This window comes from Anopheles coluzzii, chromosome 2 (assembly GCF_943734685.1).
Source record: "Anopheles coluzzii chromosome 2, AcolN3, whole genome shotgun sequence".
NCBI lineage: Eukaryota > Metazoa > Arthropoda > Insecta > Diptera > Culicidae > Anopheles > Anopheles coluzzii.
This window is the reverse complement of record NC_064670.1, coordinates 70,661,343-70,684,852: the sequence shown is the minus strand read 5'-3', so window position 1 is coordinate 70,684,852 and position 23,510 is coordinate 70,661,343. Positions and strand designations below refer to the sequence as shown.

The 23,510-nt window shown below is 42.3% G+C and overlaps 1 protein-coding gene across 1 annotated transcript; it reads left to right on the top strand.

Annotated features, from left to right (window-relative positions):
* The first annotated feature begins 10,131 nt into the window (after window positions 1-10,131).
* LOC120952264 (armadillo repeat-containing protein 2) lies at window positions 10,132-18,134 on the top strand. The gene is made up of 9 exons (XM_040371499.2): window positions 10,132-10,513; window positions 10,582-10,929; window positions 15,382-15,560; window positions 15,656-15,799; window positions 15,867-16,001; window positions 16,090-16,192; window positions 16,280-17,181; window positions 17,272-17,827; window positions 17,901-18,134. Exons 1-9 carry the CDS (start codon window positions 10,357-10,359, stop codon window positions 18,041-18,043), a joined length of 2,667 nt encoding a protein of 888 aa, XP_040227433.2. The 5' UTR covers window positions 10,132-10,356; the 3' UTR covers window positions 18,044-18,134.
* The last annotated feature ends 5,376 nt before the right edge of the window (window positions 18,135-23,510 follow it).

Genomic DNA, 23,510 nt, shown 5'->3' with positions numbered 1-23,510 from the left:
GTTATGAACTGCACTATTTGCTCTTTATTTATACACTTAGAACTTTACATTTATAAATAATATACACGAAATACAAACACGTTAAAACGTAGGCCGCGCGCCAGCCGCACCGAGCGCCCCTGCCGAGAGCTCCTGCTCGATCGGCCTTCGTGCACACTCTGCTCGGCGCTCGGCACACACTAAGCCTTGCACGCTTAGTGTGTGCGACAGTGTGCGTGTACACACTGTTGTCCCCCTGGACGTTGACCGGTGGCAGCGCAACTGCCACGGCAAGTCCAGGGGTCGGCACGCACGGCTGCCCACAACATCTCCCCCTTTATTTGTCCGGAGGGGTCGAACCGACACGGAATATTCCACTGAGGGAATACCGGTGTGGTGACACCCTCCGGCCGATGCTGATGAATACTGGGGATGCTGTGGCGCGAGCGCTTTCCGTATACCACGGATACTGAAACCCTTATCGGCTTCGCTCTCACCCTTTTCTCGCGTTTGTTCCACGACGGTGACGATCACTTGCCGCGGTGGCGATGCTGCGTACGCCTTCGTCGCCTTTTTCCACCCTGCTATCGCCTTTTGTCGTGCTTGAGCCGAGCCGACGACGACAACCCTGCTGCGGCGGCGGATGCTTTGTTGCATCCAGGGCGGCCTCGCCCTCTTTGGACACTGTTGCTGCTGTTGTTGATGCTGGGCGGCATGGACCCTCGCCCTTCCTTCACATGTTCCTGCTGTTGTTGCTGCTGCGCTCTGCTGCTGATGCTGATGCTAGGCGGCATAGACCCTCGCCCTTCCTTTACACGTTCCTGCTGCCCGCTGAAGCTGGGGCTGATGCTGATGATGCTGTTCCAGGGCGGTATGACACCCTTGCCCTCTTGGTCACGATGCAGCCAGGGCGGCATGACCCTTCGCCCTTCCTTTGCGCGTTGCTGTTGCTCGTAGTGCTGTATCCAGGGCGGCATGACACCTTCGCCCTCTTTGGACACTGTGGCTGCCCCCGGGGCGGCATGAAACCCTCGCCCCCATAGTACAGGGCAGCACCCGGGACGGCATGGGTCCTCGTCCCTTTTCCACACTGCATCCAGGGAGGCATAGATCCCTCGCCCTCTTAGGACACAGTGGCACGACTGCTGTTGTAACTGCTGGGCGGCATTGACCCTCGCCCGCTGAAGTTGGGGCTGCAGCCTGGCGGATGACGCTCTCGCCTATAGCCCGGCAGCAAGGCGGAAAGCTTCCTCGCCGATGACGCTGCCGGCGTTGCTTGGACTGCAGCCTGGCGATCTTCACACGTCGCCGAGAGTGTGCAGCGCTGCCCATGCTGTCCCCTTGATGGGACGGCATCCGGGGGCCTCGGTCTTGGCGGGGGCGGCGGCCCAATCCTTCCCGGACCTTTGCCATCGCGATGGCCGCTGCGATGATGCAGCGAAAGACGTGCCCAATCGCGATGGCGTCCGCGGGTTCGTACTGGGATCCCCCTTACGCAGGAGAATCCCATCCTCGTCGCCACTGTTATGAACTGCACTATTTGCTCTTTATTTATACACTTAGAACTTTACATTTATAAATAATATACACGAAATACAAACACGTTAAAACGTAGGCCGCGCGCCAGCCGCACCGAGCGCCCCTGCCGAGAGCTCCTGCTCGATCGGCCTTCGTGCACACTCTGCTCGGCGCTCGGCACACACTAAGCCTTGCACGCTTAGTGTGTGCGACAGTGTGCGTGTACACACTGTTGTCCCCCTGGACGTTGACCGGTGGCAGCGCAACTGCCACGGCAAGTCCAGGGGTCGGCACGCACGGCTGCCCACAACATTTTTCTCTCAAAGAGAGCTGTTGCTATTGCTTCACACTCTTTGAATCGCTCAAATACCTCAGACTTTCTTGAAATTGGATATACTACCACAAAATGCGTGAAATTATCTATGAACAAAATATTTGGATCCGTTCCATGCAACAGAATCAATAGGACCACAAACATCTGAATGTATCCTATCTAGTGGACGTGTGGCTCGTACTCGGTACCATCAAACGGTTCGCTACAAAGTTTCCCGAGAACGCACGTGTCCAGCTCTAGTTGCAACTCGTAAAAGTTTCGTAAAAGTCGCATATGAGCCACAGCAATCAACTCCGGTAGGTAAATTACGTTCTTGATTTCTACCGTTACGCCTTCTTTGGTTTTTCTAGTAACGCTACCTTCGTATTCACCTACCAAAGTTACACCGTCTTTGGCAACATCCACCACGAACGGTTCGTCAAGTTTCCTTATATTTTTCGAATATTTTCTGTTGTTGATCAAGTGGTCACTGCATTCAGAATCAACGATGAAAGAGTCTACTGCGAGCTCTTTTTCTCCGATTTGAAGCTGCTATTTCACCATAAAACTCACAGTTTTCTCTGCCACGACAGAGTTGGCGTTTCTGTCTTGCGTTCTGGATCGACAATCCTTTTGCATGTGGCCTACTTTTCCGCATCGATGACATTTCCCTTTGAACTTTTTCTTCTGAAAACTTCCACCAACAAAAGCTGTTGATTTTTCTTCGCCGCTCGATTTGTTCTCTTCGATTTTTCACCTAGCAACCGATGTTTCACTATTTCTAGGGAGAGATCTTATCGTCCATGTTTTCTACAGCTGTCACTAATGAATCGTAATTGCTCGGCAACGTTATGAAGAGTTGAGAGACCAAATCGCTTGCTTCCATTTTTGCACCTGCACCTGCATCAACTGACGCTCCAAGTCGTCGAATTCGGCAAGATGGTTTCGCATTGACGATCCTTCCTTCATACGCAATGTCTCCAACCGTTTGCGCAAGATCGTCTGGCTTACCCCCGACTTCTCGGCAAAGGGGTCTTCAAGAGCTTTCCACATTTTCTTGGCTGTTTCCTTTTCTTCGACTATGGCTAGGCAATCATATCCAACAAATCCAACCAGCAAGGATTTTGCCTTCCGGTCCATTCGTAAAAACTTGTTCCGCGGTTCTCCGACCGCCTCAGGCACGTCTTCTTCGAGCGCCTCCCAAACTTCTGAAGCTTCCAAGAAAAAACTCGAAAATACCATTTTCCATAATTCGTTCCATTCAGCTGGGGAATGCCAGCACCTTCTTTTACAGAGGAGCCCATAACCTAAAGGAACTCGGTTCTTTGAAAAGCTTAAGAAGTTTTGTTAACAAGTTTTTATATGACCGTTCTCTTCAACAGATGATTTGCGACAAACTTACGATGAATCGATCGTTCCTAAATCTATTCAAGACTACTTCGATAAATTGTTACTTCGATTACACGCCGCTACTTCGTTTACATTGAAAATCAGTCAAATCCAATTGCGGGCCACAATTAATGTTGCGGCGCGCTGGACTTTGCCAACCGTTGCTCTACGTCAAGCATCGACCTGGCAATAAGCGATCGCGGTTTAGTTTTAAAATTACAGGCTGGAGAATAGCACCGGCGAGTCAAGATGGTTGTCCAGCAGTCCCACAACAAACAACCGCTGGGCCTTGCAATTGCGTTGGTTCAGCATCTCGAGACCTATTAGCGCACAGCGACTCCACTCCAGAAGCGCAAAGTGAACAGCGTGAACTTGCGCTGTCTCGATTCTAAACGGTTCTGGGGGCGTGCAGTTGATGGCCACCAATACCGAAGCATATTCCATCCTTGGCCGCACCAAAGCACAGTACAGCATCTTGATGCAGACCGGGCCAGTGATGTCACGCATAGTGGCTGGTATTATTGAATCCGTTCGTAGCGGCGGCGTACGTCCCGACACTCATTTTCCTAACGTACTAGATGGTTGCTACAGTTATTCACCGCGGCGTTGTAGGAGCGGGCTCAAGAAATGTGTTGCCATCCCTAGAATTTCATGTGAGCGCCGTACGTTCCCGCTACGAACGGATTCAATAATACCAGCCAGTATGTTTTAGTAGGAGGACATTGCAATTATAAATATCTAAAACCACCAATTGCTATCATACTGGCGTATTATAGTCGCCAATTCGCCAGACCTAACAACATGCCCGGCATGGCTTCAATCCTCAAAGAAACCGTGCTCTCACCGCAGGACTCCACACGGCATGACACGGAGCGCAACATAACGGCTGGTATTATTGAATCCGTTCGTAGCGGCGGCGTACGTCCCGACACTCATTTTCCTAATGTACTAGATGGTTGCTACAGTTATTCACCGCGGCGTGGTAGGAGCGGGTTCAAGAAATGTGTTGCCGTCCCTAGAATTTCATGTGAGCGCCGTACGTTCCCGCTACGAACGGAATCAATAATACCAGCCAACAACTGACAGCTGCTAAACGCTTCCCAAAACGCTAAGGAAAGGAGGTAAAGCGTTTCATTAACTGTCGGTCATCGCAGTAAGTTGGTAGCTTTTCAATGAGAAATCCTACTAAGGATATTCAAAACATGGTACCGGTAATAAAGCGTTTTCTCAAGCGTTTGGCAGCTGTCAGTTGTTATGTTATGCTCCGTGTTATGCTGTGTGGAGTCCTGCGGTCATACGTAGAACTGAATAACCTGCTATGATTAATCTAAAAATCAAAGAAAGCCAAGCTCGCTTGTGATTCAGACAGTACCCAAGTGCCACAGATTAAGCTTAAACGCCTGGAAAATTGAATATCCATAGAAAAAAAATGAAAGCACCACAGCTTCATTGGTTTGATCAATAGATGGCGTATTACAACTCATCATTATATTGCTATCCTTTTCTTGCAATGTGTTTCGACAAGTTTCATCTTATCATGACCTATATAGCCTTATAAATTTCTGAGCAAAAATCTATATGAATGGTCGTGTGGTCAGATACGTGGGTATCAACACCAACGACCATTACTCAAATCTCACTTGCTTCAGTGCTGGTGGTTTCCGTTGGAGTTTAGTATTTAAACAATCGTATCGCCGTTCTAGTTCTAGCGATGCATAACTTCAATGCGAAACCATACAATAGTACAGAGGAAATAAGAAAGCTCTCCTCCAAGCGATGAAGCTCAACTGGTTGGGGTATCCCACCAACAGAGAGCGCCACCAGCTTTTTTGCTATTTTTAGAATGCATGAGTCGTTTGCCGTCTGCTAAACGAAGTCTTTCTATGTTCCGTTTAGGTAGAGAACTTGAGTCGTTTAGAAGCCGTTTAGTGGTCGTTTAGTGGATTTGTGGCACTTGGGTAGGCCTTGACCGACAACGGGGTTTGTGCCAAAGAAGAAGAAAAAGAAGTGTGACGTAATTCGTGCCATCTTACTAAAAATAGCAAAATTATATAAGAGATTCGAGAACTCTTTGGAATAAGGAATACAAATTCACTGTTACAATGTATGTTGTACCAATTTTTAAACGAGTTACGCATAAAAAACCATCACGATACAAGCAATAAATGAGACTCATCAAAATTAATTGGATGGGATTTGTTATCCCGTTATTACAAACACCACAACCGTATGTTCAAATATACACTTTAATCGTAGGTAAACACACATAAAAAATGCTCTTGTTGAATCGAGATTTTAACCCAGTATGAGAAAACATTAGTTATGGCTACTTGTAGTTAACAACTATGACAAACACTCTCTCCTTTAAACTGAAATTGTTTGTACAATAAGTATCTTGGTAAAAATCCTATTCCCATCGGACCCTCTATCACATGCGTTTGTCACGCATTGCAAAAACAGTCGGGAGCAGCTATATAGTTTAAAAAAACATAAAACTTTATAATATTCTTAGGCGGTCCCGTGGTACAGTCGTCAATTCGTACGACTCAATAACATGCCCGTCATGGGTGCATGGGTTCAAGCCTAGAATGGACCGTCCCCCCGTAGTAAGGATTGACTATCCAGCTGCGTGGTAATTAATTTAGTCTCGAAAGCCTGTATAGGCCGGCATGTCCGCGTTAGGACGTTACGCCAAATAGAAGAAGAATATTCTTGGGACGTCGTGGACTAGAGGTGTTAAAAATGGATATTTTTGAAGATCGGCTTAGTTCCGGTTCGTTCATAAAGGTGATCCAGATCATTTGATCGGATCAATCTTACAATCGTTCGTTCTCTGCTAATCCTGTTAGTTAATGTCAAATCTGTTGTATAAGACAAAGAGAACATCTTTTACAGGGATTTTCTTAGGTTTTTGTGGTTGATTCACAAACTTTATTGAATGCTTCCCAGTGGCGTATTTAACGGTAAGTAAAGTAAGCAATTGCGGGGGGCCCCGTCAATGAGGGGCCCCGGAATCTTTAATCCATTATCAATAACAGTTGATAGAATATGGCACTGTATTGGCAAGGAGGGCCCCGTGGGCGATGGACGTTGGGGCCCCGCGCTAGACGAACCCTAAGCACCCCCCCCCCCCCCGGCAGCTACCAAATTTAAGTTGAAATGGTACATAATCAAAGACGGATGCCGAGTACCCCCCCCTCCCCCCCCATATTCATGTACAAAGGGGCCTCAACAATTCTTACTGCTTAGGGCCCCCGACACTGTAAACCCGCTGCTGATGCTTCCCATAGTTTGTTGGCTCGTTCCCACGATTAATTAGGCGTTACCCTTATTTTTAGGCGTCCAATAGAACGATACCAAAACTATGCGGAAATAATACAAAAATATATGGGAAATGGGGAAAAATCGAGAGAATAATCCAAACAATTACGGGAACCAACCAATAAATCGTGAAAACGCTGTATCCACTGCTGTTCGTCCTTCAAAGGCTGGCTGAGGCGAAGCACGAGTCGTAGAGATGCAGTACATGTAAACGAGCGAGCGAATAAGAGAGCCAGCTATATTTTCATCATCATTGTCGAGTGGACAATACAATCGCAAAAGCTGCTTTAGCACACGATTAGCGCAAAAGAGTGAAGGTGTCTAGTTTCATATGAAATTGACACCTTGCACGGAGATATCTTCATACGATTGCTCATTGCTAACAAAAATATGCTATTTGTGTACATATTCGTGGTCGAATACAAAGTGTGAATCTGATCAGAGCGGTGTGGCCAGTCATACTTTATCGTTTTGGTATAAATAATCATATACAGTGCAAACCCTCATAACGAGTATCTCTTATAATGAGTTTTTCGCATAACGAGCAAATCTAAATGCTCTATAAATACTCCTCTTAACGCGTAACATCTCGCATAACGAGCAATTTCATTTTTGTTCCCGATAAGAAATCGTGACCATTTCGAGAGTTTCAATCAGAACAAATAGCGAAGCTGAGAGTTTTTCTGCGCTTATCGACAGGTTAACTTATACGGGTAAAGGCCGCTTTGCAGACGAAGTGAACGTGAATATTTTTTACATTAAAATCTGGCGAATTCAGTTGCTCTGACGGCGATAAATTAAAGCTTACATCAAAACAAATAATACAGAAATTCAAACAAGACCCTTTAGGACCATTTTACCCATACGTACGACTCTGGATGATTATTTAAATTCGTTTCCCTTTAAATGAATTTTTCATCATTCAAAAATTTATTAATGAACTTATGCAATATAATAGCAGATAAATATTATATAGTTATTATTTTATGATGAATTGAATGAACGAATGTTAAATACTAATGTAAAATTTTATAGTAATATATTATTATAAATATATTTAAATCGTTTTATTCAGTTTATATTGATTTGCTTATCGAAATAATTTAAGAAACCCATCATTGAACCACATAGGATTTGAGTCGTTGACATTTTTTACGGTGAAATATTTTTCCGAAAAGACAGAACATTAGGAGAATGAGACGGTAAATTTCATTTTTTTCGCCCGAAACCAAGAGCTGTGTAGGAACGAGGTCCCGTATTGTAGAACGGTTTGACAAGTAGCCAAAAGTTCGTTACAAGCAGTTTGACATCTAAGAGCCCTTTTCGATTCAAATTTTATTTGTGATTTAATAGATAAATCGGTCTGGTTATTGCAAGAAAAATGTTAATTGGTTCATAAATTTCACAGGAAGAGTATGTATGCCTGTAGTAACAGTAAATGTTTGAGGGAATGATGAATTTTCAAGGCCTTTCTGATGTCAAACGGCGCCCAAGATGGCCAATCCGATTTTGGCTAATATTTGACTACGTTGCTACACAGTCCTTTCCCGAAACGATAAACTTAAACCGCTTCAACAATATTACATGCTTTGCGCTCCACTCAGAATTTTACGCTTTGTTCACGGTGGAAAATACAGGGTTTGGCAGGGGATCTCATAGTTGTGGAACACTTCCTTGACTCTTTCCTATGGAAAGTGAACTTCATATGTAGGAAATTGGACTCTATGGCACCCTTTTTGGACAGGCTCCTTGGAAATTCATATTGGATTTGTCCAACAAGGGTGCTATAGAGTCCAATTCAAATTACATTAAGTTCATTTCACGTAACAAAGAGTCAATACAGGGTTTCACACTTTATCTCAAGACCGCGGGACCCCTTCTCGAATCTGTCTTAGTCAAAGCCAAGACTGCGGTATGATGCTTGAAAACGTTGATGATACCTGAATTTATCGGATGCAATGCTAAATCTGCGGCACATTTCTCGAAACACACTGGTCCGCGTCGAGGACATGCGGTCGAATATTTTTTTACACGGATAACCTTTGTGTATATCAGTGTACTGAAAACAGTGAATTATTTTTTCGTGTTTTTACAGGAAAAGATGATTTAAATAGTTCAAACTACTTTCTTAACACTTGTAAATATTTTAATTAAACAAATATGCATTCACTCATGTTATTAAATTGTCTTTTTTTGGTAAAAAAACGAAAAGGATAATTGAGTGTTTCTAATAGACTGATGTACACAAAGGTTATCCGTGTAAAAAATATTCGACCGCATGTCCTCGGCGCGGACCAGTGTGTTTCGAGAAATGTGCCGCAGATTCAGCATTGCATCCGATGAATTCAGGTATCATCAACGTTTTCAGGTATCATCAACGATTTCAAGCATCATACCGCAATCTTGGCTTTGGCTAAGACAGATTCGGGAAGGGGTCCCGCGGTCTTGAGATAAAGTGTGAAACCCTGTAAAGTGTCCCACAGCTATGAGAACTCCTGGGAAACCCTGTAATGGTCAGCGGGGAATGATAAGGAAACGCATTTAATTCATCATTTGAGCTTGTTTTATAGTCTTAATTGTTGGGGAATTCAATTTCCTTTGTTTTGGTGTACGATGAGTAATATTCCGATTAATATTCTATAAAATATAGCGAAAAATCAAAATTTCACGAACACGTAAGGTCTAAAGCGGACTTAAAGGCTTACCCGAGTACAGACGGCGCCCATGGGCCTGTCCACGCCCGAATGCAGAGCCGATTGCATACGCTTCTATCTTCACCATTAACGTAAGAGGGATAGGCTTACACCATGAACGTACGCGAAAACCTAAAGTCTACGTTGACGGGGCCCCTAGACCGCCGGAGTCCCTGGCGGCCGCCCAGTCCGCCCACCGTTAGACTCGCCACTTTATATTCGCATGTTCTGTTTAGATCATATATTGTTGTCCGATCATTTCTCCCCGACTCACGATCAGCTTCGCCTTGCCGGTGTTTGTTGTTACACTCTCAACGTCTTTAATTTGTTTTTCTTTATTTTTATAGAGACTTTTAGCCGATTGGCCTCATTGCCGATTGGTGTTCGTCTTTTTAATGCTACCTCAGTCGGCTCTGACGGTATCTCACTGCTCTTGGCCACCGTTCTCAACACTCACAATCCTACAGTACGGATTCAGTGATAATTTTGGTATGGGTTGCAGATAAATAACCATACGAACCGGGTCGGAACAGGATTGGGACCAGTTCCTAGAACGGTTTGATTCAATTCAATCAAGTTTCAGGAATGACATGGGTTTGAGATATCAACTCCAAGGTATGGGATCTGAATCAGTTTCGCTTTATGTGTCAGTCTAATTTAAGAGGAGCCCTGGTTATTGCATTGTCTTTATAAAAAACTTGTGCGCATCCTGACGATATTAAATATTTCCATAATTGTATTGCGTGGCCCAGTAACCAGGCCAAATTAACTAGTTATTTTATGTTGTGTCAATGGTCAATGGTTTATTTCATGAAATCGAGAACAATGAACTTAGAAGTTTTTGTTGTTAAACGATTTCCATAGTAACCAAACAATAAATTGACGCATGCTTGTTGCAGCAACGTGGACAAGCACATTTGTCTGCAGTGAAGGTATATTGAGCCAAAGATTAGTGTAAAAGACGCGGTTCCTGAAAAAGGATAATATTAAAATAAACATTTAATAACAGTTTTGTTTCATTCTGTGGGATCATACATCTCATGTGCTAAAGCTTGAACTGGGAAACCTATTCCATTAATTTGTGGCATTGCATTTGCACAAAAATAACGAAAGAAGTTTAGAAAGTTTATAGAGTAAATAGTGATGGAAAACTCGCGACCATTTATGGATTTTCCTGGAGCTGGAAATGTGGATAGCAGTGGTCTCACATTGATTAATCAGCGGTCAAAGGGTGCAGGCCGGTTAGTACGCAAAACTAGTGCAGAGATAGTTAGTGAAGCGAAAAGCATGCTTGCTGGAGGTGAGCGATGATTAAACAATACTGTATTGCTCTGGATATAATAAGGATGATGATTCTTCATGATGTAGGTATTGGAGGCACCAGGTTGGTTTCAGCCCGCCGACCAATAACGCCACGCGAACCTAGAAGGCAACTGTATGGCCGTCTGGCTCCTCCGGGGCGACCTCCAAGTGCAATAAATTTAAAGTATTTACAACAGGGAGCCAATACGCTACCATCGTTAGAGCCCATCCAGTTAAACAGCACTGCAGGAACTGCAGCGTCTAGTTCCTTACGGTCTGATTCTATCGATGTGAAAGGCAGCATAAGCATTGGAAGTGAACCGGCTGGGCACAGTTCATCTACAGTCATAGGTAGAGAAAAGTTGCCAGCACTTGCCAATATTCCGCAAAAATTATCTGGATCGCTTGAAAATAGTAAGTATTGGAATTGGATAGAACTTCAGTTCAGGTTATTATAATACATAGTTTGGCCGCTCAATGGTTTGTCGTATTAAACAGTACATCAGTGTTGCATAATTGTAAGTAATACATTGTATTACATTATCTTATGACAAACGCGACATACATTACGGCGTGGGGCATTTCAAATAATCATTCCTTATGCGTTGTAGATTTTTTTAGAATAAATCCATTTTGCGATTATTGTGAAATACTACGTATTGAATTAAAGTAATTATAGAATAATACTCTGCTTTTATTTCAGTCTAAATTCACTGGTTGAACTTCGATCGCAACTGTTGATTTTTTTGGTATTTAGTAATATAATATTTTCCATACAAAAAAAAACCGTATCCTTGTAGCAAAGACTGACTATCCGGATGCGTGGTACCTAACAAGTTTTGAAAGCCTGAATAGGCCTGGTAACGATAGGATTTAAGATATAGGCCTATGCCAAATAGAAAAATCAGAAATTTTAGTTTAATCTTAATATCTATCATTCTTTCTTGCAAGTCATTTTATGCTAGAGTGTGTATATTCGTGGTTCTACATTAGCTCTTTCGAGTCGTCAACCGTCAACTCCATACAATATTAACAGGAGTTTGATGGGTTTGCTCAAGGTCTTTGAAAGAGAACAGGTCGATGCGCTTAGAGTAAATTGACAGAAAGCCATGGGAAAATTTTGACAGTTAAATTGAACATGGTTTATGTTTAGCGATGGAGTGAATGAGAATTTTGTTCAGCATTTTGCACTCATTTTCTATTACTAATGAGAGCAATTATAATGTTACATGGCTGATACAATCCAAGGATCTCATTTATCATTCGTCACCGGGTTATAAGCAAAGGAAGTTATGTGTATTGTACATGTGTGTGCCGATTCGATATTTCATTTTACTGTTGAGTTGAAAGTTAAGAGGACTTTTCACATCCAGCTGGATCATTGACTGTGCTTTATATGACCAAAATCTGTTCCTTCTGCAGGCCTCGCTGCAAACGGTAGTGATTCGTGGCTACGGAATGGCAAATAATGAAAAATAATTTAAATGTTTCTGAATATACAGTAGACTCTATTAACTTCTCCTTTTTCTCCATGAATGGTTGGATAAATTTGTCTTCTTTTTCGCTTTAGCTATTACCCGTTTGTTTGTAAATACTTTTTCATGAAACTGTCAAAAGCGAGCTGAAAATGGCAACCTAAAGAGAAAGGCGGTATGATTTTGTAAATAAATTTTAATTCTTTTGCCCCTAATATCTCGTTTTTATTCCATTATTAATCAGTAATCTATTCTAACCGTTACTCATGAAAAAATATAGCCTAATATGCTGCAATTGTGACGTAAATGTGACTACAGATGAGGATTTTTTTTTTGAAGAAACATTTCTATTTATGCCGTACAATCTAGAACTTGTCTATCATAGAACTATGAGCAAAAGAATGTTTTTTACTAATTTTTTTATTAAAGTTGAATTTACTTATCTTGAGGCTTCCTTACATAGATAAATTGCCTAACAAGCATTTTTCTATCTATTTTTTTCAAACTGTATTGATCGGAGCTACGCTCTAGCTTTAAAGACTTGCAATACAGGTGATAGCGCTCCTCAGAAGACAAAAAAAAATTAGTAATAAAAATATCAATGGACTTGATCTGACTGAATTGATTCCATTTTTTATCCAGTTCATACAACCATATATTACAGCGATCGGCAAGCTTTTGAGGTAAAGGGCCAAATTGTGTAAATGATCAAGAGCCGCGGGCCAGTTAATTTAGCACTCGAATTATTACATCATAAAAGATTTCAAACCGAATAATTGGATCATGATATCAAGCAATACGATTCATGATATTGTTGATTTTATGTAATAATGTCATCCAAGCAAGGTTAAAGATTGGTAATTCCTATTATTAAAACTAATTGTAAAAGTAGTACGGTAGTGAGATCTCTGCACATGCACATGCTAGTCACAACATTATTTTTCTAGATAAAACATTTATTACTGTGGTGGTAGTTTTGAACAAGAAAAATGATCGTGTTCGTGGAGCATTTCTTGATATACCAACATTTAACCAACTTCGTGATGTACAGTCAAGCGATATCAAAATGTATCACCTGAGGCTGATTTGGGGAGCTATATCGACCATAGAATAAATGGCCAATGTTTTTCATGAGCAAAAAAATTTTAAAGCATTGCGAAAAAATACTGTTGGGAAAAGACAGTTATTGCTTCTAACAGGACTCAGCTACAACCCATAAGGTTTCAACGAAGTTGTGCGTGCGGCTTGCAATGACTTTGAAAAGCGTTTACGTGGGGTTATCAAATACAAGGAAAAAGATTTTAACTCATCTAAAATAAACGTAATTTTACTACTTAAAGATGGTTTACACATCGATTCTGCAGATAAATAGAAACTATTGGTTTGATTTTTAAGAATTACAAAAGTGTATCAAATTTTGCTGGTGAAAGACGCATGTAAAGTTATTATTAAAAAAAATCATTGAATCAATACTTTATTGCATTTTGAACGAGCCTTTCCAAAAAGTGTGCCGTAGAGTTCACTTATCGATACATACAGTACAATTCCCGTAAAAAAGAGTCAATAAAGTGTCCCAAAATTATCTTGAAAGTGTCCCAACTTCTGAAAACCACAATAATGATTAGTCCATCAATCCATATTATGTTAATCAAGGGTGACAAGTACGACGGAATGATTTGTCATGCTAAAAGTTGTTCAGTAACTTTTGTATCATATTCATCATCATCTCTCTCATTTGTTTCCAAGCTTATACAAATAAAGTGTTGTATTGTTTAAAACTTATTCTCTTTATTTTAAACGCCACACATGAAATTCACTTTTTAACAATTAAATAAGCGTAGCACGCACGTCTGACCCTTATCGCGGTCCGTAGGAGAGAGCCCCAGTTCGTGTATCGATTTCTTGCATCATGCAGAAGACCGATCACCGATTATCTCTCCCGATCGGCACTCATCCTGTCGGCTTCCAGGGGTAGGCAACCTCTTTTGTCGCACACAGCATAAAGTTTATGTAATGTTTGCAATTTAAGTGATGGCAGCTCAGAATTATAACTACCCGATTTCGATGCCGTGTTCAGAATCGATTTTGGAGCTGATTCCGATTCTCGAATCGATTTCGATTTTGGAGACAATTTCAATTCTGGAATCGATTCTAATTCCGGAGGTGATGCCATACCCGAACCCGATTCTGGAGGCGATTCCGTAGCCGATTTTGGAGCCAATTTCGGAGCTGATTCCAAATCTGACTACGCTTCCGGCTCCGGAATAATACTCAGTTCTGGAATTGAGATCCGAAGTTGCAGAAAAAGTTGTATTTGAAACTACAGTGGAGCGCCGTTTATCCGGGCTTCTCGGGACTCGATCTCGCCCGGATAAGCGAATAACACGGATAATGAGTCAAATGATAAATTTTATCACCAATTCCTGATGAGGTTCTGGAAAATTTTCTAATTTTTTGATAAAAATAACCCAGTTTTAATGTACTTTATGTTTTTCCAATGAGAATATTTAAAATTTGGCATGAATTATAGTGTTTTTTGTTATGACAATGTGCTCTGATAACCGCTTTTCTAATATCCTCCTGCGCACGAAATGTCACCTTTGTATTGAACTGTCATTTCTCAACAGCACGGATAAACAGAAAGACGGATAAAAGGTACCCGAATAAACGACGCTCCACTGTATTCAACAACTTAGAACCTTTGTGATTATCGATACAATCGTAGCTACATACGCCAATACCCATACGTTTGCTTTCATGGAGATGCCGCAACCGATTCCGTTTGGGCAGTCGATTCTGATTTCGAAGCCGATTCCGATTTCGAAACCGATTCCAATTCCGGAGCCGATTCTGATTTCGAAGCCGATTTCTGAATTGATTTTAGAAACTGATTCCGGACCTGCGATTCGAAATTGATACCAGAAAAAAATCTGACCTAGCGGTAACCAATTCCGTCCAAAACTTCATTTGGCCCATAACGCCATAATGGCTTTGTACACCGATGCTGTATGTTAACACGTTCAGCTCTAGTAAACTTTCCGTATGCCAGTGGTGGTCCCCAGGGATCGTCGTTAGTCTTTTGGTGGGGAAACAACAATCAGCTAATGTTACTATCCAGCTAAAGATTTATGGTATTTGGTGGCTCCGAACAGTCAGGCGAGCTTGGAGAGTGTTCAAAAGTAGCTTAACATAATTTACTAAGGTTCGAAAACGGTGGTACTACAATTTTATTTATTTTTTATTTTTTTTAAATTTTTTACGTACGTTTTTTATTATTTTTTTTTATTAATAGAGACGTACGTGGTGTACGTTAGGGCGTGTTACAATGTTTATGACAAATGGGATCCTGCTTCACATTCCTAATCGTTAATATTTTGTAATTTAATTGTAGTTCATGATTATGAAAATCAAGAAAGCAAATCATCGGACCAATCGAATAAGTCGTCACAGCCTGTCCCTACACATGGTTCAGCGAATAGTATTGTAAAAAATCATCCCTTGAAAAGACGCCAGGTTCAATCGTTTGAAGAAAAACTACAAGCTCCTAATGCAATTGCAACGGATGATAAGGTATAGCTGAATTAATTTGTTCTTATTGACAATGAAGCAATTGAATGAAGCAATGGTTAGCAATAATCAATATCTATTCTTAACATTACCATTAGAGTTTACTAGAAGATCAGTCAAAACTGCTAAGAAGAAGTAATGATTTGCTAGTGCAGTCTTCGACCGAGTCTCTGTTGGAGATGCTGAAAGCGTATTCTGGATTGAAGGACTGCGATGAAAGTACAACCGCTTACATCAGTGCGGTAAGCAATCGTTGAAAGTGTTAATTTTTCTCAAGGGTAACATAACATAATACTATTATTTTATCAGATTCTTCATGAGCTATATGTAAGAGTAAAGAACTCTAAAGGCAGTTGGCGTGGTACAGTTTTGGGTGCATTGTACGGACTAGTGGAGGCCTCTTCGTCCAAAATATTACTATTGGTGGCCAGCACAGTTTTGGCTGTAAGTGCTATTAACGAACACATGCAATAGCGGCTGTCTCGAGTTGTTTTTATTTATTTATTTATTTTTATTAATTTTTTGTTTGCAGATGAATGTTACGGGAAGCAATCTGACCGGTGCCTGTAAGCTTGTGTTCAAGATCGCCCGTAATGAGAATAACGACAATTTGTTTATGGATAGTGATGTGCCCGGTATGTATGCACTCCAAACGAAACTGTGAATTAGTAGTTATAAAGGATAGATTGTACGAAATTAAATCGATTTTTTTTGTTTCGCAGAACTTCTAGTTGATGGGCTTGGACGCGCATCACCTATAGAAGATGCAGAAGCTTGCATATACGGTTACGGGGCAGTACGGTTCCTTACTGGCTCGTCGAACGGTGCAAACAATACCACAGCTAACGGTTCAGATGTAGGCAACAACGTACGTTCACTTGCTGTTCGTTTGGCTAAACATGGTCTCTGCCAGCTGATGGTGTTGCATCTAAAAATGATCAATGAAATCGCATCTACTACACAATTAGCAGGATCTCCACTTCACGCGTTGTTTCAGCTTTCGGGGGCTTTGCGCACATTGGCTGGTAATTATTGTGTAGCTGTTCCCAGCGCATGTCACTTATCCAACCGTCATCATCAAAGGCCCGATAAGAAAGATGAGAATGAGGATATTGCGCAGATCGAACAAGCTGTGCCTTTGCTGGTACGTGCGGCTGAGATGTGTATCAAAGAGCCGGAAGTGCAAGCTAATATAATTCGAACGCTGAGCGTTCTTTCGGAACGGGCGGAATGTTGCGAACGTTTAGCAGTAGCTGCCTCACGGTTAGGAATTTTGCTTGGATCCGTAATGCAGACTAGTCAAACGGTGGAGAAAGGATTGGCTACATGTAATCGGTTGGGCTACATTCTTGGCAACGTAATGGCGCGCTGGGATACAGCGCGTAACCAATTCTACTGTTGTGATGTGTCGTGCGATGCTTTGTTGGCAACGTTAGAGTACTACGCAAATAAAAGCTTTACGTTGAAGAATCAGATGGGAGACTCTATAGCACAGGTGTTGACCAAATTGATACGAATTCTGGCAAACATGTGTGTGAATGGAGACGTAGGATACGGGATGAGCAGGAGGTCACCGTTGGGTGAAATTCTTTTGAATATTTTGCTCAAAGTGAAGGACCCTAAGGCAAGTTGATGAGCATTGTTTTGGCGACCAACGTATTTGTGTTAAGTATGAAACGATGTGTTTTTTTCGATTTTTTTTTAATTTTTTCAGTCTACAGAATTGGAGGAGCTCTTGTTTGCCACGCTGGGCGCTTTGCATAATCTTTCGTACTACTATGAACCGAGCGACACAGACGGGGCTTCGTACCAAATGCATGCTGGAAGCATTGCAGAGCGGATGAAAGACATTTGTGGTACGTTGTGCTCCATTCTGGGAAGTGATCATAACCCTGCTCGATCGGAAGTGGCGCGTGTACTAGGCAACATGACCCGCAACACGGCAACACGTCAAACGTTCAGCGAAGAGAATGGGATGAAGATCCTGAAACAGTGTTTGACATCAAAAAACGACGAACTCATGGTTACGTCCTGCGGTGTTCTGGTGAACATGCTCGGGGATTGGTCCAGCAGAGTTCCATTCCACGAGATTGATGGTCCCACCTTACTGAGGCGTTTGCTACATAGAGGCGTTAATAATCGGGACTGGATTATGGCAGGAATTGCGTGCCAGGCTATATGGAACTATTTGATAGATACGTCTGATATCATGAAATCATTGGGACAGGTGGAGATTGACTTAATTTGTGGAGCATTAGCAGACGGACTAGGTGAGCAAAGCACATGCGACCAGTAAAATGAATAGCGTGTGTAATTCCCGTATTTATTTTTTATTTATTACAGATGAAGACAATTTATTCGGTGGCAAGGAGCCTGACATCTTTTGGGAAGACTTTGCTCCGGTAGCAACAGATTTATGGGAGCGATTACAAATGTGCTTGTCAAACGGGAATTCTCCTTGTGAGTCTTCAGATGAATATGTGTGAAGAAGATGTGAACTGGGCTTATCTACCATAGCGATCAAAAGATATAACCTAGATAACATTATAGGTGAACCAAAATGTGTTATGTGTTATACAGTCATGTTTCATAGTATTAAACACAGAGCCTGGAAGAATTATAAGGTTGGTTTGGTGAATGACGGTACCACAATACCGAAACTAATAAACAAATCAAAAACCAAATCCCACATCCCACACAGTCGAAAATATCAATTTTAACGAGACACAATTAATGGATGACGCCGCACTGCGAATACACAGCGTGGTATTGTCCATAAAGGTAGCATCCGGTGATTTTCAAGGTACGCCCCCCAGATTTAGTAAAAGGTAGATACACATGTACAAAACTTTTCTGATCCGATTTCAGTAATAAACATGGAAAAATAATTGAAACAAATAAAAATAATTTTCAGAAGTGGCTTCAAATCGTTTGGCATATATCGACTTTAAGCCGGGTTCGATAGCATTTCGCATGTTATTCTGCTTTCAAAGCTTAAAAAACTGGGTTTCGCTGATAACCATATTACCTGGCTTCGCTCCTACTTAACCAGTCGCTCATATCACATAAGTATCGGTCCTCATCGCTCTCACACTTTTACCAGTTCGTCCGGAGTCCCTCAAGGAAGTAATCTGGGCCCATTACTTTTTCTCATTTTTATCAACGATTTATAGTTTGTGTACCGACGGGCTTACACCTCGTGTACGCCGACGATGTGAACATATTTCTTCCAGTGCAAAATGCCAGTGACTGTCAACGCCTCCAGATAGTCCTTGATGATATCGATAGTTGGTGCATCAATATGTGTGGATAAATGTCAGTGCATTTTGTTGATATTAAATTAACTGTGATCAAGTGATCAAGTGATTGAACACGAGTTGGTTGCACACAATGTCACCAAGCATGCGATGGTCGCACCAACTGTTTGAGCCTCGCCTCTGATCTTCGCAGTAGAGCTCGTGACTGAGATGATTTTGTTTCAGCCAGAATTTTGCATGACTATGTCAGTGACATTTTGCAAAATTGATCACAGCAAAAAAAAGTCGTGATATAGTGACTGACCAAGCGATGGTCGCAAACATGTCATGAGCATGTATTAGTCACACCAATCGTTCTGCGTATCACCTCTGATTATCACAATTGAGTACGTGACGCTGATATGGATTTTGTTTCAGTCAGATTTTTTTATGACATTGATAGTGACATTTTGCAGCACTGCTCGCATCTTATTCGAACGCCATGTATTCGCGACCTGGGAGTGTTACTAGACGACAAACTATCATTTCGTCCCCATATCGACAGCGTTATTGCGAAGGGAAACCAACTGCTTAATCTTATAACGTACACCTGCCGTGAATTTATCGATCCCGTGTGCATCAAATCGGTTTACTGTTCCGTTGTACGATCTTGTCTTGAGTACTGCTCTCTGGTTTGGTGCCCGCCTACTGTTGGTGATATAAATCGATTTGAAGCCTTGCAAAGGAAAATCACTAGGTACGCGATCCGGTTCCTTCCTTGGCAATCTCACCATACTAGGCCATCCTACCATCAGCGATGTCTGCTTCTCGGACTCAAAACACTTAGCAAACGGCGTCGAAATGCGCACGTCGGCGTTTAAGGAAAAATTGCGGTTGCGTGATGTGTAACGTATATGTCTGATGTATGTGTATTATTATTTATAATATAAACGATTAGACCAATAGGTCCGTCTGTTTAATAAACAAATATAAACAATATAAAATGCTTCGATCAGCCGCCGCCAGATGCGCTAGTCAAAATTGAAATTACACGATCGAGTACGAACAATGTACCCCGGCCTTTAACGTGGTGGTGTAGGGCATTTCGGGATTGAAGCCTTCTCTTGATAATCTCTGCCTTCTCTTGTTAATTCGTTGTAGGCTGAGTGTGTGAGTATGTTTTTCATTTACGCCTTAAAAAACCTCGTTTTGTGTTTCTCAAGATCGTCTGTGACCCGTCAAGACCCGTCTAAAATGAATGCTATTACAAAGTTGTCACTCCAGAAGCACGTCAAACAACGTCATTCGTTCCTGGTACTCATGGACTGTTACAGTCGATTCGTTATCCAATTGAAGCATCTAATCAATAGTAAGGTAATCGCATACCTCTCGTTCACTGACACTAACAAGGATGACCTCCTGCAAAGTAAAGACCTGGTGTATGACCGAATTCCTGTCTCGGATGATCTCATAATAGCGCATACCAAACGAGCATTACGGCCTTAGTGCCGTATACTTTGACGATTCAACCATTCCTTCAGTAATCAGTCACACACACATACATACACACATAAAGGCCGGGGGACACTGTCCGTACTCGCTAGTGTAATTTCGATTTTCACTAGCGCATCTGGCGGCGGCTGACCCAAGCATTTTGCTAAACAATTTGGAACTGCTTCAGAAAATATGTTATTTTTCCATGGTTTTTACTTAAACTGGATTGGAAAAGGTTTAATTTTGATAGACAAATATGTTGTGCAAGTATTTCAGCCATTTTCGTCTAAAACAATGGTAGAAAAACTACTTAAATTTGAGATTTCAGACATCCAATCCCAGGATGACCAAAACAAGCTTCCACCAGCCGCCGCCAGATGCGCTAGTGAAAATCGAAATTACACTAGCGAGTGCGGACAGTGTCCCCCGGCCTTAAAGGTTTTTGAAAAAGTGATTTACTCCAAGCTCTTAGCATCAGCATATCAATACATCAGCCAACAGCAACTCGGATTCGTTCCTAAACTTTCGACAGTGACCAACCTGGTCGATTTTACATCTCATTGTTTGACCAATATGGATAAAAGATTCCAGACTGACCTAATATATACCGGTATCTAGGCAACAGTCGATAGCATTAACCAAACCATTTTACTAGAAAAGTTGTCAAAATTGGGATTCGTAACTAAAATATTAGTATGTTGGCTGAAGTCATACTTTGTTGACCGAACGTACGCTGCGATCATCGAGTAATGTATTTCCCAACTGTTTGTTGGATTGTCTGATGTTCCACAGGGAAACAATCTTGACACCCTAATTTTCATTTTATTCGTTAACTAGCTGATTTACCCGGTTTCACTCGGGAGAATATGATTGTATCGTTTTAATTGAAAATAGAAGAATATGCAATCCGAGGAGTACAAACACTATTCCAAAGATTATATCCCAAAGCTTCGTTTCTTCTTATCTGGCGGAATAACCGTAGGTAGTTAAGATCTGCCATAGCAGTAATTCATTTGGATACCAGTGAGTTTGTTGGTTTAACCATACTTACTTACTTATTCGGTGCTACAACCGCTTTGCGGTCTTGGTCTGCCTCAGGAGAGTCCGAAACCGCTCACGGTCTCGCGCCTTCGTCTGCCAGTCCATTATCCCGGCCTTAATGGCGGACGCTTCCACGCTATCTTGCCACCTTAGTTTGGGCTCACCTCGCCTCTTCTGTCCTTGTGGACGGCCTATACCAGGATAAACAGTTTTGAGTATCAGGGACTCGATCCATGCTAAAGTTGGGCACATGACGGGCATTCTTTTGGCAATATAATTCAATTAATTATGAACTACATCAATTCCACAATGTTCTGTTTTAGCAGTTTTACTTACTCATTTTTCCGGTTTCATCTTGTTTTGTTCAAGTGACAGTAAACGTACAGAAGTCATTGTTTATATAAAATCTCCACAGCACGTGATTCCGTCGTCTTCTTTTTCTTCTTTGGCAAAACAACCGCTATTGAGCTATCAGTGACTTATTGAATACCCATAGCAGGATAATCAGTGCTACGTATTGAGGGCTCGGTCCATACCAGGCTTAAATACAGGACGGGCATGTAGGTAGGTCTTGCATGATGACAACATTATCACGGAACCGGTCATTCCTCGCGATTACCATGCGATTGATGGTGTACAAACATTTAATTTGACTTTTAATTTGACTGCTCCATGGACTTTTTGTGATAAAAATACTCGTTTCTATATGGTATTCGCATATGTTTAACCCTTGTAAGGATACTATAGCATTTTTCGATATGAAATCGTTACAATCGTTATAATCGTAATATAGAAACGACACATACCATCTCTTCATAGACTTCAAAGCCGCATACGATAGCATAGCCAGGGTAAAACTGTACGACGCTATGAGCTCATTTGGAATCCCGGCCAAACTGATAAGACTAGTTAGAATGACTATGACCAACGTCACATGCCAGGTGAGGGTGGATGGAAAACTCTCAGGACCTTTTGCTACCACCAAAGGTCTGCGCTAAGGAGACGGGCTTGCTTGTCTCCTATTCAACCTGGCGCTATAGAGGGCCATCCGTGACTCGAGGGTGGAGACTACGGGAACCATCTTTTATAAGTCAACCCAGATCCTGGCATACGCTGATGATATAGACATCATTGGTCTGCAGCTCTCCTATGTAGCAGAAGCCTACCAAGGGATTGAGCAGGCGGCAGAGAACCTCGGATTGCAGATAAACGAGGCAAAGACCAAACTGATGGTGGCAACATCAGCGGACCTACCAATAAATAATCAGAATCTACGTAGGCGTGATGTACAGATAGGTGAACGCACTTTTGAAGTCGTCCCAGAATTCACCTATGGGGTCAAAGGTCAGCAACGACAACAGTATGGAAGCTGAGTTGCGCGCAAGGATGCTGGCTGCCAACCGATCATTCTACAGCCTGAAAAAGCAGTTCACCTCAAAGAACCTGTCGCGACGGACGAAGCTGGGACTATATAGTACCTATATAGTACCAGTACTCACATACGCCTCTGAGACATGGACACTGTCCAAATCTGACGAAGCCCTCTTAGCCGCGTTCGAGAGGAAGATGCTCAGAAGGATAATTGGCCCCGTATGTGTGGAAGGACAATGGAGGAGCCGCTATAATGACGAGCTATACGAGATGTACGGCGACCTCACTGTCGTACAGCGTATTAAGCTCGCCAGGCTCCGGTGGGCTGGACATGTTGTACGCATGGAAACGGACGACCCAGCCCGTAAAGTCTTCTTAGGTCGTCCACAAGGACAGAGGAGGCGTGGTAGGCCCAAATTGAGGTGGCAAGATGGCGTGGAGGCGTCCGCCATTAAGGCCGGGATAACGGACTGGCAGACGAAGGCGCGAGACCGTGAGCGGTTTCGGACACTCCTGAGGCAAGCCAAGACCGCAAAGCGGTTGTAGCGCCGGATAAGTAAGTTCGAAGCTCTTACTTCTCGGTCTCCAGTCAGTCTCTGCTCGACGCCGCATAGTGCAACAATAATTTATGGCTGCTGAGCATCTGAACTTATATGCGCCCACCACCTCATTGCGTTATCGGCCGTTGCTTACGGTGGCTCGACGGCGAACTGACTAACGTTACAATGATCCACTTAGTTCGATGAGTTGTGCATTTAATGATGTGAATCACTTGTTTGATTTTGGCAGTACTTCGCAGTTGTTTAAACAT